At 37.2% G+C, this 13,270-nt stretch overlaps 1 protein-coding gene and 1 non-coding gene across 2 annotated transcripts; one reads left to right on the top strand and one right to left on the bottom strand.

Moving 5' to 3' along the window:
• Positions 1-1,407: 1,407 nt before the first annotated feature.
• LOC116115516 lies at positions 1,408-1,525 on the bottom strand. Its single transcript, XR_004125674.1, has one exon. It is a non-coding gene; the product is annotated as a 5S ribosomal RNA (ribosomal RNA).
• Positions 1,526-6,010: 4,485 nt separating this feature from the next.
• LOC116115501 (O-fucosyltransferase 1-like) lies at positions 6,011-12,642 on the top strand. Its single transcript, XM_031401650.1, has 10 exons — positions 6,011-6,081; positions 6,184-6,337; positions 7,268-7,346; positions 7,454-7,524; positions 7,779-7,867; positions 9,090-9,213; positions 9,333-9,616; positions 10,155-10,284; positions 10,508-11,210; positions 12,578-12,642. Exons 1-9 carry the CDS (start codon positions 6,074-6,076, stop codon positions 11,108-11,110), a joined length of 1,542 nt encoding a protein of 513 aa, XP_031257510.1. The 5' UTR covers positions 6,011-6,073; the 3' UTR covers positions 11,111-11,210; positions 12,578-12,642.
• Positions 12,643-13,270: the final 628 nt, after the last annotated feature.

Here is a 13,270-nt window from a genome sequence, read left to right as displayed (position 1 = left end):
TAAAAAATAAAAAAATCTTAAAATTCATTTTTTATTCTTATCTCTTGGTCTACTACGTAATATATACTTTTTGAACTAAAATAGGAAAAAAAAATTTTACTTAAATATATATAGTTGGTTACAGAATTTTGCACCAACCAGCGAGATCCGGTCAACCTTGCCAGGATCGGAGCCGATGTGTGGGTGATTAGTGATAATAACCAATGAATATGAATGAAACTAAAAACAAAGAGATTTTTAAAGTGGTTCGGCCAGGTTAACAGCCTACATCCACTGTGTTTTTGTATTTGTTGTGAGAGATTACAATGCAATTCTTATCTGAAATTCCTAACCCCCTCCCCATTTTCTAAGGGGGTTTATATACAAGATTTGTACAAAGAAAGAAATGAAATTGAGGGGATTACAATTGATTCGAACCATAATTCTGATATCCTCGCGATCAGGCGTTGTGATTGCGTAGTGATAATTGTTGTTCCAGTCATTCCCGCAATATTTGGGATCTGAAGTAATTTGGGGTTTGTTTAAATGATTCCTTGAATTGTTTGCGACTAGCTTATGTTGGGTCGAGCTACAGCTCAACGAGATTATGCTAGCTCGATCAATCATAGTGGCCGAGCTCATTTTGGGTCGAGCTATACCCTTGAGTTGGCCCGAGCTTAGCAGAAAAACAACACACAACATCTGCCCCCTAGTGTTTGATGCTCGTTTGGGCTCCAAAGACTATTACTCGATTTGATGCCAAGCTTGGCTTCATCAGTGAGTTTTCGAGTGCATGTTCACCCCCATGGTCGACCTTGTGCTTGGCTGACGTATCTCACACTTGGATCTTTATTCCTCACGGTACCTATCAAAACTCAAAATATGAACAGTTAGGGCATAAAGGTAATTTTTGCGTGGTCGTGCCACATTAAATGTGGCAGCCTATGTCAGTTATGTTTCGTCGCACGTGGGTAACGACAGCTGTTCACGCGCAAAGTCGAGGCGACATGCAACGACGGTTATCATTATAGTAATTTGATGGTTCATCGCTCCTCGTGGATGGTCCACACATGGCCACGTCTACAGGTTGAGATTGCTCGATGAATGTAACAACTACTTTCTTTCTACCAGATTCGTAATATCGATTAATAAAAAGATGGCATATTTATCAAAACAAGTTGGGCCCAAAAATTTTCTTTACTTAGTAATCACATTCGTTACAAAACAAAACATCATATGTACAAGGACTTTCGAAACAAAACGAAACAAGGGATAGTGCAGCCAAATCTCCACGCTTGCCGACGTCCATCCGACCAAGTCCTCACCTATTTCCTGTACAACAAAGAAAACAACGGAGTGAGCACAAAGATGCTCAGTAAGTAAAACAGACACGGTTTGAGGGCTAGAACGAAAGCGAGGCAAAAAGGAGGGGTGCAACACGAGGACTTCCCAGGAGGTCACCCATCCTAGTACTGCTCTCGCCCAGCACGCTTAACTTCGGAGTTCTGATGGGATCCGGTGCATTAGTGCTGGTATGGTCGCACCCATCTGGTATCGCACATTCTATTTATTTAAGCACACTTCCTAAGTCGAACGGGAAATTCGAGGAATCCCCAAATTCCCGTTTAGGCTATGGGCTGGGACTGGGGAATCCCCTGGGCTTTTGGGTACGGCCAAAGAGAGAGGTCCTCGGCCTGCCTCGGCCAATGCCCATCCCTATGCTTGCGGGATTCTCGTTCATAAACAGAATGTGCTTGGCGGTTCTGGGATAGATGATCGTTCCTCGGTGCCGACAAACCAAATTGGTCATTGACTGAATTCCTATTGTTGGAGTAACATTGGTGAAGTGCGGTCGATCAGGTCTTGGGGGCCTGGCTAATGGTTTCTCAATTCAACCTTTTGTTGCACGTTATGCAACCATTGTTTTGATCATCTCCACCAATTGGCCATTTTGGGATTCAACGTCCTTGCCCGCTACTGGTTGCGGCCTGCTGCCTTGGCGGTACTGGTGGTCGACACCCGACGACATCTTGGTGCAATCTGGTGGGTGGTTTCCACATTGTCATGGTTTTCGGTGGTGGTTTTCGATTTGTGTGAAACATTGTGGCCCTTGAGTGATTGAGTCACTAGGATTGTTTGTCAAAAATTCTGAGATTTTGATGGAGGCCCTTCTTCTAACGCCAAAATGTTGATACAAAGTTTGCACCAACTAAAGCGATCTGATTGACCTTGACAAAATCGGAACTAATATGTGCATGATTACGGGTAACCAACAATGTATGAATGAAAAAACATAAAGGGTGACACAAAGAGTTTTTAAGTGGTTCGACGAGTTATACTCTAGAGCCTACATCCACTGTGTTTTGTATTTTTGTGGAGAGCTTACAATGATAATCCTAGAACAATTTGCTAACCCCTTCTCATCGTTGGAGGGGGTTCATATATGATTTTGTAAAAGGAAAGAGCGAAAATAAAGGAATTACAATTAAGATTGAAACGCAACTCCGATATTAATGATTGAGCATTAAGATTGTGCCAAGATTGCTGTCGATCTGATCCCTTCCGAGATATCCAAGATCTGAAGTTATATGTGAGTTGGTTGAACAACTGTTGGGATTGGTCGCGACTTGCTTGGCTAGGTCGAGCTACAAAATCGACGAGCTTATGCTAGGTCAGACAATCGATTGAGTTGAACTGATTCTGGATCGAGCTATAACCGCGTAATTCCCTGAGCTTGATGGAAAAATCACACACAACACAAAGACTATAATTTTGGAATTCTTTTAAGGAAAGGGAATATTATTATTTCCTATATACAACTTCTCTTGTTTGATTTTTATTTTTTTAGTAGTTCTAATTAAATTGAATTTCTTATTTTAGGTGTTTAATTAAATTAGATTTCCTTTTTTTTTTTTTTTTTTTTTCATAGGAATCCTAGGGTACATTTGTTAGACCCTTGTATGTTTTGATGCGTCAAAACTAGCAAAATAATTGTATAAGTAGAATGAAAACAGAGTTTAATTTATTTATAGTGTGGTTAGAATGGTGGTCGAAGGATTAGACTTAATATTTGTTATCTAACTTTTGCTTTCATTTGTAGACTTAATATTTTATAGGAATCCTAGGGTTACATTTGTTAGACCTGTGATGTTTTGATGTGTCAAAACTACCAAAATAATTGTATAAGTAGAATGAAAAACAAGAGTTTAATTTATTTTATGGTGTGGTTAGAATTGGTGGTCGAAGGATTAGACTTAATATTTGTTATCTAACTTTTGTCTTTCCATTTATAAAATGACATAAGCTTTGCTTTAGCTTATACATCCGAAAAATGTTGAGATGCAAGTTGTGCGTCGGTTTTAATCACTTTGAAAGTCACCAGTGCCTCGTATGCATCTCTTTTGTGTGCATAACAGAAACAAGATTCTAGCGCATGGTGCATGGGCGTTAATAGCTGGTTCGACGATTTGTCTATGCCAGAGAACATGAAGAACATAAAACTTCACAGAGGATGCAAAAGATAATAAAGTAGACTTATCTGACTATCTTATCATCATCCCTTCTCTGATTAGTAGTGAGATAAACCACCTTCAAATCGTCATACATCACTGATAGTTGACCATTGAAGAATCATTGCCTAATTTTGTTTGAAGTGCCATAGGTATTTAATTACAAATATGCCTTTGCCTCAAATTTTAAACCATGTGATCAACCCAAACCAGGGTTTTGAAACTCAAACCAAATCGACCGTTCCGACTAGGTTTCGGGGCCAACTTGGTCTAAAAGCAACATAAACCCAACTTTACGCATGAAATGCTTCGAATTGCTATTAGACCAATGTAATTGAGGGACAGGTGGATAACTGGTTCACATTAAAAAAATCCCTAAAATCTCAATTCCTTTCGTTCTAATTCTCAAATAAAATCCCAATTCGATCGACGTACTCACAAAAAAAGACGGGTTCAATACGAAGACTTCCCAGGAGGTCACCCATCGCAGTGGAGCAGAAATTTCGGAAGGCGATAACATTGCGACCGGGCATCCGATTGGAGCGAATTTTTCCCTTTGAAACTGCGCGAAGTCCTCTGATCGCGTGGCCAGATCGCAGATTGCACTCATCAGAGTCCTCCGATCGAGTGGCTAGATCGCTGATCGCACGCCTCAGAGTCTTCAGATCGCGTGGCTAGATCGCTGATCGCACGATCGCACGTTCAGATCGTCTTGATCTTCGGTTTCAAATCGCTGATCTTAACTTCAGATCCCTCATCGCATGCTCAGATCGTCTTGATCTTCAGCTTCAGATCGTTGATCTTTAGCTTTAGATCGCGTGGCCAAATTGCTGATCGCACGCTCAGATTGCTGATCTTTAGCTCTCCAATCGCGTGGCCAGATTGCTGATCGGACGCATCAAAGTTCTCCGATCATGTGGCCAAATCGCTGATCGCACGCTCAGATCATCTTGATCTTCAGCTTCAGATCGTTGATCTTTAGCTCTCTGATCGCGTAGCCAGATCGCTGATCGCACGCTCAGATCGTTGATCTTGAGTTCTTAGATCAAGCTTTGCTCTTTTTGATCGAACTCATTGTGTTCTTAGATCAAGCTTCACGCTTTCTGATCAAACTTTTTTCGCACTTTTTGATTGAGCTCTTTATGCTCTCAAATCGAGCTCCTTATGCTCTCTGATTGAGCTCATAAGCTCGCTTGTTTACTTGAGATTGTTTGCATTAGATCATTCAGACCGCATAACTCAGACTCTCAGGTCAAGCTCCTATCAAATCGTGATCAGCTCTTAGGTCTGATAATGCAAACAGCCTCAGGTCGTGTTCTCAACTCTCAGATCGCGACCAGTTCTTAGTTCTCAGATCGCGACTAGCTGCCAGCGTCAGAAAAAACGCGTAGAAAACTCAAAACAGCCCTGAAACATGCTGAAATGGTGGATTTTGGCCCCGAAAATGGCCCCAACCGGGTTCCCCAGTTGCCACAACGTAGAGCTCGGAACAAGCTTTTCGTGGATATCTTACGGGCTCCAAAACTCCTCCCGAATCAAAAGTTATGGCTGTTTTAAGTTGGCTTATCCGTTTAAGGCCTCTAAGCCGTGTGTTTGGGTTTCTGATGTTAGCTCCCTTCAGGGATTCATCTACTGGACATTTCATGTAAGTTATCAGATTGCGCTCAGCTTCGGATCGCTCCAAGCTTTCAAATCGCAGTCCTAGCTCTCAACACCTGATCGCACCAAGCATAGTTTGAGCTCTTCAGTTCGAGACTGCAGCCTACAATGTGACAGCCATTCAGATCGAAGACCTGAGTTTTTGAAGCGCGATTACGCACTCCAAAAACTAAGTCACGCTAATATCAGCTCAACAAGTGCCTAAGAGACAAATTGTACTTCCTGTCAAGCCCATACCGCCTCAAAGATATCTTATACCAACCCTATCTCATTTTAAGAGAAGAACGGATGAGAGTTGTCCATATGTCAAGGCACCTTACAAAATACTCATTACATTGACCTATTGATGTGCAAATTGTCCATATGTCCCCCCCAATTTTTGGAGGTCGTGTTGAGCTTCGAAAACTATACCTGAGCTATAAGTACAAGCTCGCATCCATCGTGTTATCAATGACAAACTGAGGTGTTAGAATGAGCTTTCAGTGTGCCTACCGAACCCAATATTTTGGGTGAGAAAGTTTCTGTTTGAATCGGAAAAAATGGAAACAAATTAATGAAAGATGACATTTTGGGGGAAATATGAAAATTGTGTGGGTGTGAAAGAAATGTTTTCATAAATTTTATTCCATATCTATAAATATAATAATTTAGGAAAAATTATTATATTTCGGGTAAAGGGTAGAAAGGTCATTTTAATAATTAACTGCTTAACGAACTGGGGATTATGTGTAATTACAACAAATATAAAATCAAAAAATCTAAATGGGTCTAAACTGGACCCAATCATTGAGATCCAACAGTGACCCGGCCCACCCACCGCCAAATACAACCCTTCAATACTCACACGCTCACACTGGCAACAACTCTCAGCTCAAGTAAACAAAGCTAAGCAATCAACGATCATCATATCACCAGATCTCCTAAAAATGAGGAGGTACAAAATTAATATCATTTTCGTGGAAAGTGTATTTGAGAATTTTCTCTGGAAACAAACACCTGTTTGATATTTTGTTTTTTATCTAATTTTTATTTGCAGAGGTGGACACCACAGGCTGCACGTGAAGCAAGGAGGAGTGAAAGGATTGGTAGGAAAGCTGTCGATTGCTGTTGTTGTTGTCTTGATCTGTACTCTCTCAGTCTTGTTCTCCGCCACTATTACCGGAACTCGTGGATCGGCCTCTCCTTCCGAGGTCAGTTAGTTGGTTAGTTACTTACTTAGTTCAAAGAGTTGTTGTTTGTTTGGCTGCTGAGAAAATTTGAAAAAAATTAATTGACGCTTCCATTGTTAGGACTGAAAGTATCATTGTATTCAAGACTTATCGTTTATTTGGCTGCTGAGGAAATGCTAGGAAATTGATTGAAGTTCTGATTCTTAGGACTGGATGTATGAATTCATTCAAGACTTATTGTTTGTTTTGTTGCTGAGGGAATGCGAGAAAATTAATTGAGGTTTTGGTTCTTAGGACGGAAAATAGCAATGACTGCCAAGAAAATGTGAGAAATTAATTGAAACTCTGATTCTTTGGCTTGAAAATATCAGTGGCTACTGAGAAAATGTGAGAAAATTAATTGATTTTTTTATACTTAGGACTGAAAATATGAATGCATCGCAGATTTATTGTTTGTTGGGCTACTGAGAAAATGCAAGAAAATTAATTGAAGTTTTGACTATTAGGACTGAAAATATCAATGCATTCAAGATTTTTAATTTGTTTTGCTGATGAGAAATTGCGATAAAATTAATTGAAGTTTTAATTCTTAGGACTGAAAATATGAATGCTAATAATTCTATAACCTAGCCTAATGGTTGAATACGAGTATAGTTAGTAAGATACTGATTACACGAAGTTGTATGTTGAATGTTAAAATTGTACACCTATACCCAAGTCAAACGAACAATTTGCACATCAATATCGCTGCGGGCCTCCACCAGATTTTCCTCTGGCTTCAATATTTGATTGAGTTATGAATTATTATCTATTATATTTCTTGAAATATGGATAATAGTATAGTCAGAGGAAGTTGGATATTTGTGAAAAACTTTTCATTTTTTAGTGGTTGCTTATCATTATTGACTGTTCCAGCTTATGTTCATAATTTTATTTGCCATGTTTAAGCAGATCAATGTAGAAGAACTTTGGGAAAGTGCTAATTCTGGCGGTTGGAGGCCGTCCTCTGCTCCAAGATCTGACTGGCCCCGTAGGTGTTTTTCTGTTTCTCAAGAAGAAAATATGTCTACTTTGATCTATAGATTTTAGAGATTTTGGATTTTCAATTTTTGTCTTATGCCCTTTTACATTGTGTAGCTTCTCCCAAAGAGACCAATGGCTATCTGCGTGTTCGCTGTAATGGTGGTCTAAATCAACAACGTAGTGCGGTTTGTATCTATTATTTCATAAAGTATATCATGGATTATGATTGTGAAATAGAGATAAACATTTCCTTATCAAGAAAGAGAGAGATTAATGGTTGTCAATGTAACTATAGTACATTCCTAAAAAAATACCAAGTGATCTAAATGAATTTATCATCACTAAGATATCATTCCAATAGTTTGATGGATTTCTTTTTCCTTATATATTGATGGAGTTAATTTTTTGTAATTAACATATATTCTTATGAATGTTGTAGATCTGTAATGCGGTTCTTGCTGCCCGAATCATGAACGCTACACTTGTGCTGCCTGAGTTGGACGCTAACTCGTTTTGGCATGATGACAGGTATCATGTTCTTGGCCTGTTCTCTCATTTATTTTTCTGGTGGTGTTAAATATCTTACTGGTTTACATCATAGGTTTTCAGTTTCTTAATAGAGATCTCCTGCTTTGCAATTATGTTACATATTTATTTAATTAAAATATTGTTTGTGATCTGAACATTATATTTTTTGGCTTAGATGCATAACGTATTGCTTGAAAGCCATTAGAGCTCAACTTTAGTGAATCTTGTTCTTTTATGATCCTTGTACATATAGTTATGATGAGATATGCTCATTTCATATATGTAAATGTAAATTCTCATCCTATTATAAATTGTGTGAGAATATTGCACTTAATCTTGGTGAAGAGGCTCAAGCATGAAACTTATGTTTCACGTCATTTGTGAGATGTGCACCTCAATGTTTAAGGACTGGCTTGTATATATAGTTGTGATAAGATATGGTCATATTATATATGTAAGCGTGTCATCCTATTATGAAATTGTATGAGAATACTGCACTTGATCTTGGTCAAGAGGCTTAAACATGAATACTTTTCTGAGATCTGCTCATTATTCAAGGACTGGCTTATGGTTATAAGTTGTGACCTTGATTCTTCCAAATGATGCTTTGGAAAGTTTTAAAAGCTTCTTCTGCATAATTACTGTTGATTATAAGTGCTGTTTCTGTTTAATATAGGTTTCAAGCCTTGAATCAAACATGTTACACAGAAAATAAAATATATTGAATTGTGATATACAGTTTCCAATAGTTTTACAGAGCATCATATTGCACCTTTTATGTTCAAAATGCAACTTTAAAACTTAATATAGGGATCATTTAAGTTAATAGCATCATATCCTCCTTTTGTAATCCATGGCAATCATATCAGTAATTTTTTTTTTTTTTTAATTGTGGGTAACATTTTTTGTACTTATTCTTCTTATCAGTTAAAGCACTTAAGGTGTATGCCTTTGCTATTTGTTATCTTAAAACTTGAACTAGCAATGAGCTGCAGTTTGTTTCTTTACTATGCACTTGTTTGTTATGATACTGGCCTTCCATCAAAAGAGTATTAATCGTTCACATGCTTTACAAAGGATCACAGAAGATACATTTTCCCTGAGCATACCTTTTTTCAACTATTTGTGAGATGCTCTTTGAAGATGATTTTACTTCTGATATATTATTTTATAGTTGATCTCATGGGATAATTCTGTAGTCACACTATTTTGTTATCTACAGCGGTTTCCAGGGTATCTATGATGTTGAGCATTTTATTCACACTCTGAGGTTTGATGTACGAATTGTGGAAAGCATACCAGAAATTCACAAAAATGGGAAAAAGAAGAAAATAAAAGCTTATCAGGTAGATTATTGCTGTAAGTTATTATTGCATCCATGATGTTAAATCTGCTAGTTATTTTTTATCCTGGAAATATTTTGAACTTTGAACTTTTTTATTTATCTTTTTACTTGTGGACTCAGCTTCGGCCACCTAGAGATGCTCCTATCAGTTGGTATACAACAGAAGCTCTAAAAAAGATGAAGGAACATGGTGCTATTTATTTGACTCCCTTTTCCCATCGTTTAGCTGAAGAAATTGACAACCCTGAGTATCAGCGACTGAGGTGCAGAGTTAACTATCACGCTTTAAGGTTCAAGCCACATATTATGAAGTTGAGCGAGTCAATAGTCGATAAACTTCGTGCTCAAGGTCATTTCATATCGATACATCTTCGTTTTGAGATGGATATGCTAGCGTTTGCTGGGTACGTTTTTATTTCATAATCTTATTCTTTCAACTAGTATTTGCAACAGCAGAGGCAACACTTGAGGATTAGACATTTAAGATATATTGATGTAATTGCTCTTGTAGTTTACAACTCTGAAACACAGGTAAGGACTGGAGGACAGAAGCTGCATGACTCAGACACTTGAACATCACAAATTTCAAAAACCAGGCAACATATGGCAATGTGTCTGTGTTAACACAAATAAATTGTTAAATTGCTAATATAAGAATCATAAAAAGATTCAGTCCTTTTATAAGAAGGAATGATTGTAAAAGTCATATAAATTAGATCCTTTAAGTTTCTCCTGTTCCTTGGCAAAATATGAGGGGTTCGTTTTTGGGGGTGGATGAATAATTACTCAATTGTTGTTCAGTGATTAACACTTATAAATATTTATGGGATTATAGGGACTATTCTATCTTTTATCTATGAAGGATCAAGCTATGTTTACAAAAAATAATACATCAAGGTTACACAAAGAGAGATTGATGTACATGATATGGATGATTTACAGGTGCTTTGATATATTTTCCCCGAAAGAGCAGGAAGTATTGAAGAAGTATCGAAAAGAAAATTTTGCTGAAAAAAGACTTGTTTACAAAGAAAGAAGGGCCATAGGAAAATGCCCATTAACTCCAGAAGAGGTGATTTTTTTCTTGTTTTCCATTGCCGCTTATGTGTTGGTTATTATTATTTTTTATATTTGTAGTTAACTATGAGTAATTGAGTTCATTAAGGTTATAAAAGATTGTCAACTCCAGGGTGACTGCTTCTTTGTCAGTCTTATGCATATTTTATTTTTCAATATTAACAAATCATGCAATATGTAACTTTTCTTTTTGGCTCTTAACTTTCTTCACTTTGCAGGTTGGCCTTATCCTACGTGCTATGGGGTTTGATAATTCTACCAGGATATACCTAGCGGCTGGTGAACTATTTGGTGGGGAGCGATTCATGAAACCATTCAGATCGCTGTTCCCTCACCTTGAGAATCACAGTTCTGTGGATTCCTCAGAGGAGCTAGCTGCTAACACCCAGGGATTGATAGGGTCCGCTGTAGATTACATGGTTTGTCTGCTCTCTGACATTTTCATGCCAACATATGATGGACCTAGTAACTTTGCCAACAATCTTCTGGGTCATCGCCTCTATTATGGCTTCCGGACTACACTCAGACCTGACAGGAAAGGTCTTGCTCCAATTTTCATTGATCGGGAGAATGGGAGGACTTCTGGCTTTGAAGAAGCTGTTAGGCGTGTCATGCTGAAAACCAACTTTGGTGGACCTCACAAGCGTGTCCCTCCAGAATCTTTTTATACAAATTCCTGGCCTGAATGTTTCTGTCAAATGTCAGCACAGAACCCTGCTGACCAATGCCCTCCAAATAACGTGCTGGATATTTTAAGTAGCCAGTTGGAGAGTGAACTGACAAGTGACTTGCAATCAAACCTGACAACATCTGTTGCATAAAGATAAGAATTTTCGTATGCTCTTAGAAGTTGGTTTGCAAATGGGTAATGAGCCTGACCCATGAAAATGGAGAAAGGAATGGTTTTAATTGATCTTCAAGGTAAGTTTCATATCTGAGATTTTAATTTGCTATAGCAGTAAATTGGTTTAGCTAATTGGCAAGTGCTCTTCTTTTTTCTTTATACATCTAAATTGGGTAGGGGCTTTGGGTTAATTTTGTATGGTTTGGTTTCCTTTCCACAGGGATGGAAAAATTATCTTTGACAGCATTTTTGTCATTTTACTTGTATAGATTTGCTACCTGTTCTCTGATATGGTGCTCTCTTTGTAGATATCTAGTTCATTGTTGTACCTATGATTTTTTCTTTAATATAGCTGGACAATGTCTTATCCAAAAAAATAATAAATTAAAAAAATTGTTGTGACCAGTAAATTGAATATGATTCTGAAATTGTAAAGAAAGTTGAAGATGAAACTTGATAACTTAACTACCTCAGGAATAATAGCCGTATAGAAAATTTGGATGGACCACAAGACATTGAGTCAAATAGTGTTTGAGTGAAGGTCAGAATTTCTTCATCCAAAGCGTGGAAAAATTGAGAAAAGGAAATGAAACTTATTTAATGGATTGTTTGAAATATCTTCAAGTTGAGAACTACTAAATAATTCATAGTGATAGACAGACTCTTTAGGTGACTGTATAAATGAGATGGAATATTTGTGTTTGTTGAGATAATGATTTAATGGCTCAAAATGGCTGGCCATTTCTTCTCTAACTATACACCATGTTTGTTGCATCGTTTGGATTCTGTGGATATTAGCCTTCCCTTGACTGGGATCATGTTTTACAATTTAAGCATACGTAATCCTTTTAGATTTCTTCATTTTATCCAACGCTTTTATTGCCCTGCAGTTAGATAATTCATTTCTCAGTTGGCACTCTATGTTTCTCTCTCATTAATTATTTTCATCATCTTCTTTCGAATGACAAACCTCAAAATTCATGCTTTGTTCTCATTCTTCTTTGACAATTTATTCCTTCTAGTAAAAGAGCAGGTTTTTCAATTTCCTGACCTTGATAATGTTTGTCACGTATTTTATTGGTGCTTCAATCGAAATATGTTTGGACTGTTTTGATTCTTATTATTGCACTTTAACATTTACCCATCGTATTGAGGTCTTATAGGATGCCTCTGGTTCCTTTGGAGCTAGTGATCATTCAAAGAATTATATCAGCTATACGATTTTGCTTTAAATTGTTGGTTTGAGTTGGTTATTTCTCTTTGATGAAAGAATCTTTTTATATTGCTAGAGAGATATAATTTATTTGGGTTCATATTTTAATTCAATTTTTTCTTTTTCACTTAAAATTTGCGCCATTCATTGTAAACTCTGATATCTACAATTTTTCTAATGTTTTTGTTGATCTTAATGGATGAATGAGTGAAAATTATTTGTGCTCTGCAGACTCATATTATCCGGGGACTGGATCAATGGCATCAGTTAGACAAATAAGGCAATCTTCTACACTAATACGCGGTCCAGAATACATTATAATTTGTGCATGTATAAAAAATTTGCCTGTGAATTAATGCTTTATTGCTTAGAATTTACTTCATTTCTTTTTCTTTTTCTTTTTCTGTTTTTTTTTTTTTTTTTAACTTTTTCGGAAGAGAACTATATACTGACTGGTTGTGCTCTTACTAAGACAATTGCTGTCTTGGCTGACCAAAATACGGATCATAGTATAGGGTGAGATGTAAAAGTCCGGATTGATAATGTTATCAAAGTAGAGTTTTTGATAACATTGAACTGTCAATTTATTGAACTACATATTGTTACAGCTAGAGAAAAATATTTGACTCAGTATTTAGTTTTAACTGTCGCTAAGATGTATTTGGTCTAGGAAGTTCCGGTTGAAACAAATTGCGTGATGAGAATTTTATTTTTAAGAGGGAGCAAAATGGGGCATGAATAACGATGAAAATGAGAAGCCAGAATGTCATAATGTACAATTCCTCAAAGGGTTTATTGAAGGAACATGGTGCTATTTATTTGACTCCCTTTTCCATCGTTTAGCTGAAGAAATTGACAACCCTGAGTATCAGCGACTGAGGTGCAGAGTTAACTATCACGCTTTAAGGTTCAAGCCACATATTA

Source organism: Pistacia vera, unplaced genomic scaffold (genome assembly GCF_008641045.1).
Source record: "Pistacia vera cultivar Batoury unplaced genomic scaffold, PisVer_v2 Contig744, whole genome shotgun sequence".
NCBI classification, from domain to species: Eukaryota; Viridiplantae; Streptophyta; class Magnoliopsida; order Sapindales; family Anacardiaceae; genus Pistacia; species Pistacia vera.
This window is presented reverse-complemented; position numbering and strand designations above follow the sequence as displayed.

Coding starts and splice junctions, on each gene's coding strand:
- LOC116115501 (XM_031401650.1), top strand. Junction 7,525..7,778: donor TAAATCAACAACGTAGTGCG/GTTTGTATCTAT, acceptor TGAATGTTGTAG/ATCTGTAATGCGGTTCTTGC. Junction 7,868..9,089: donor TCGTTTTGGCATGATGACAG/GTATCATGTTCT, acceptor TGTTATCTACAG/CGGTTTCCAGGGTATCTATG.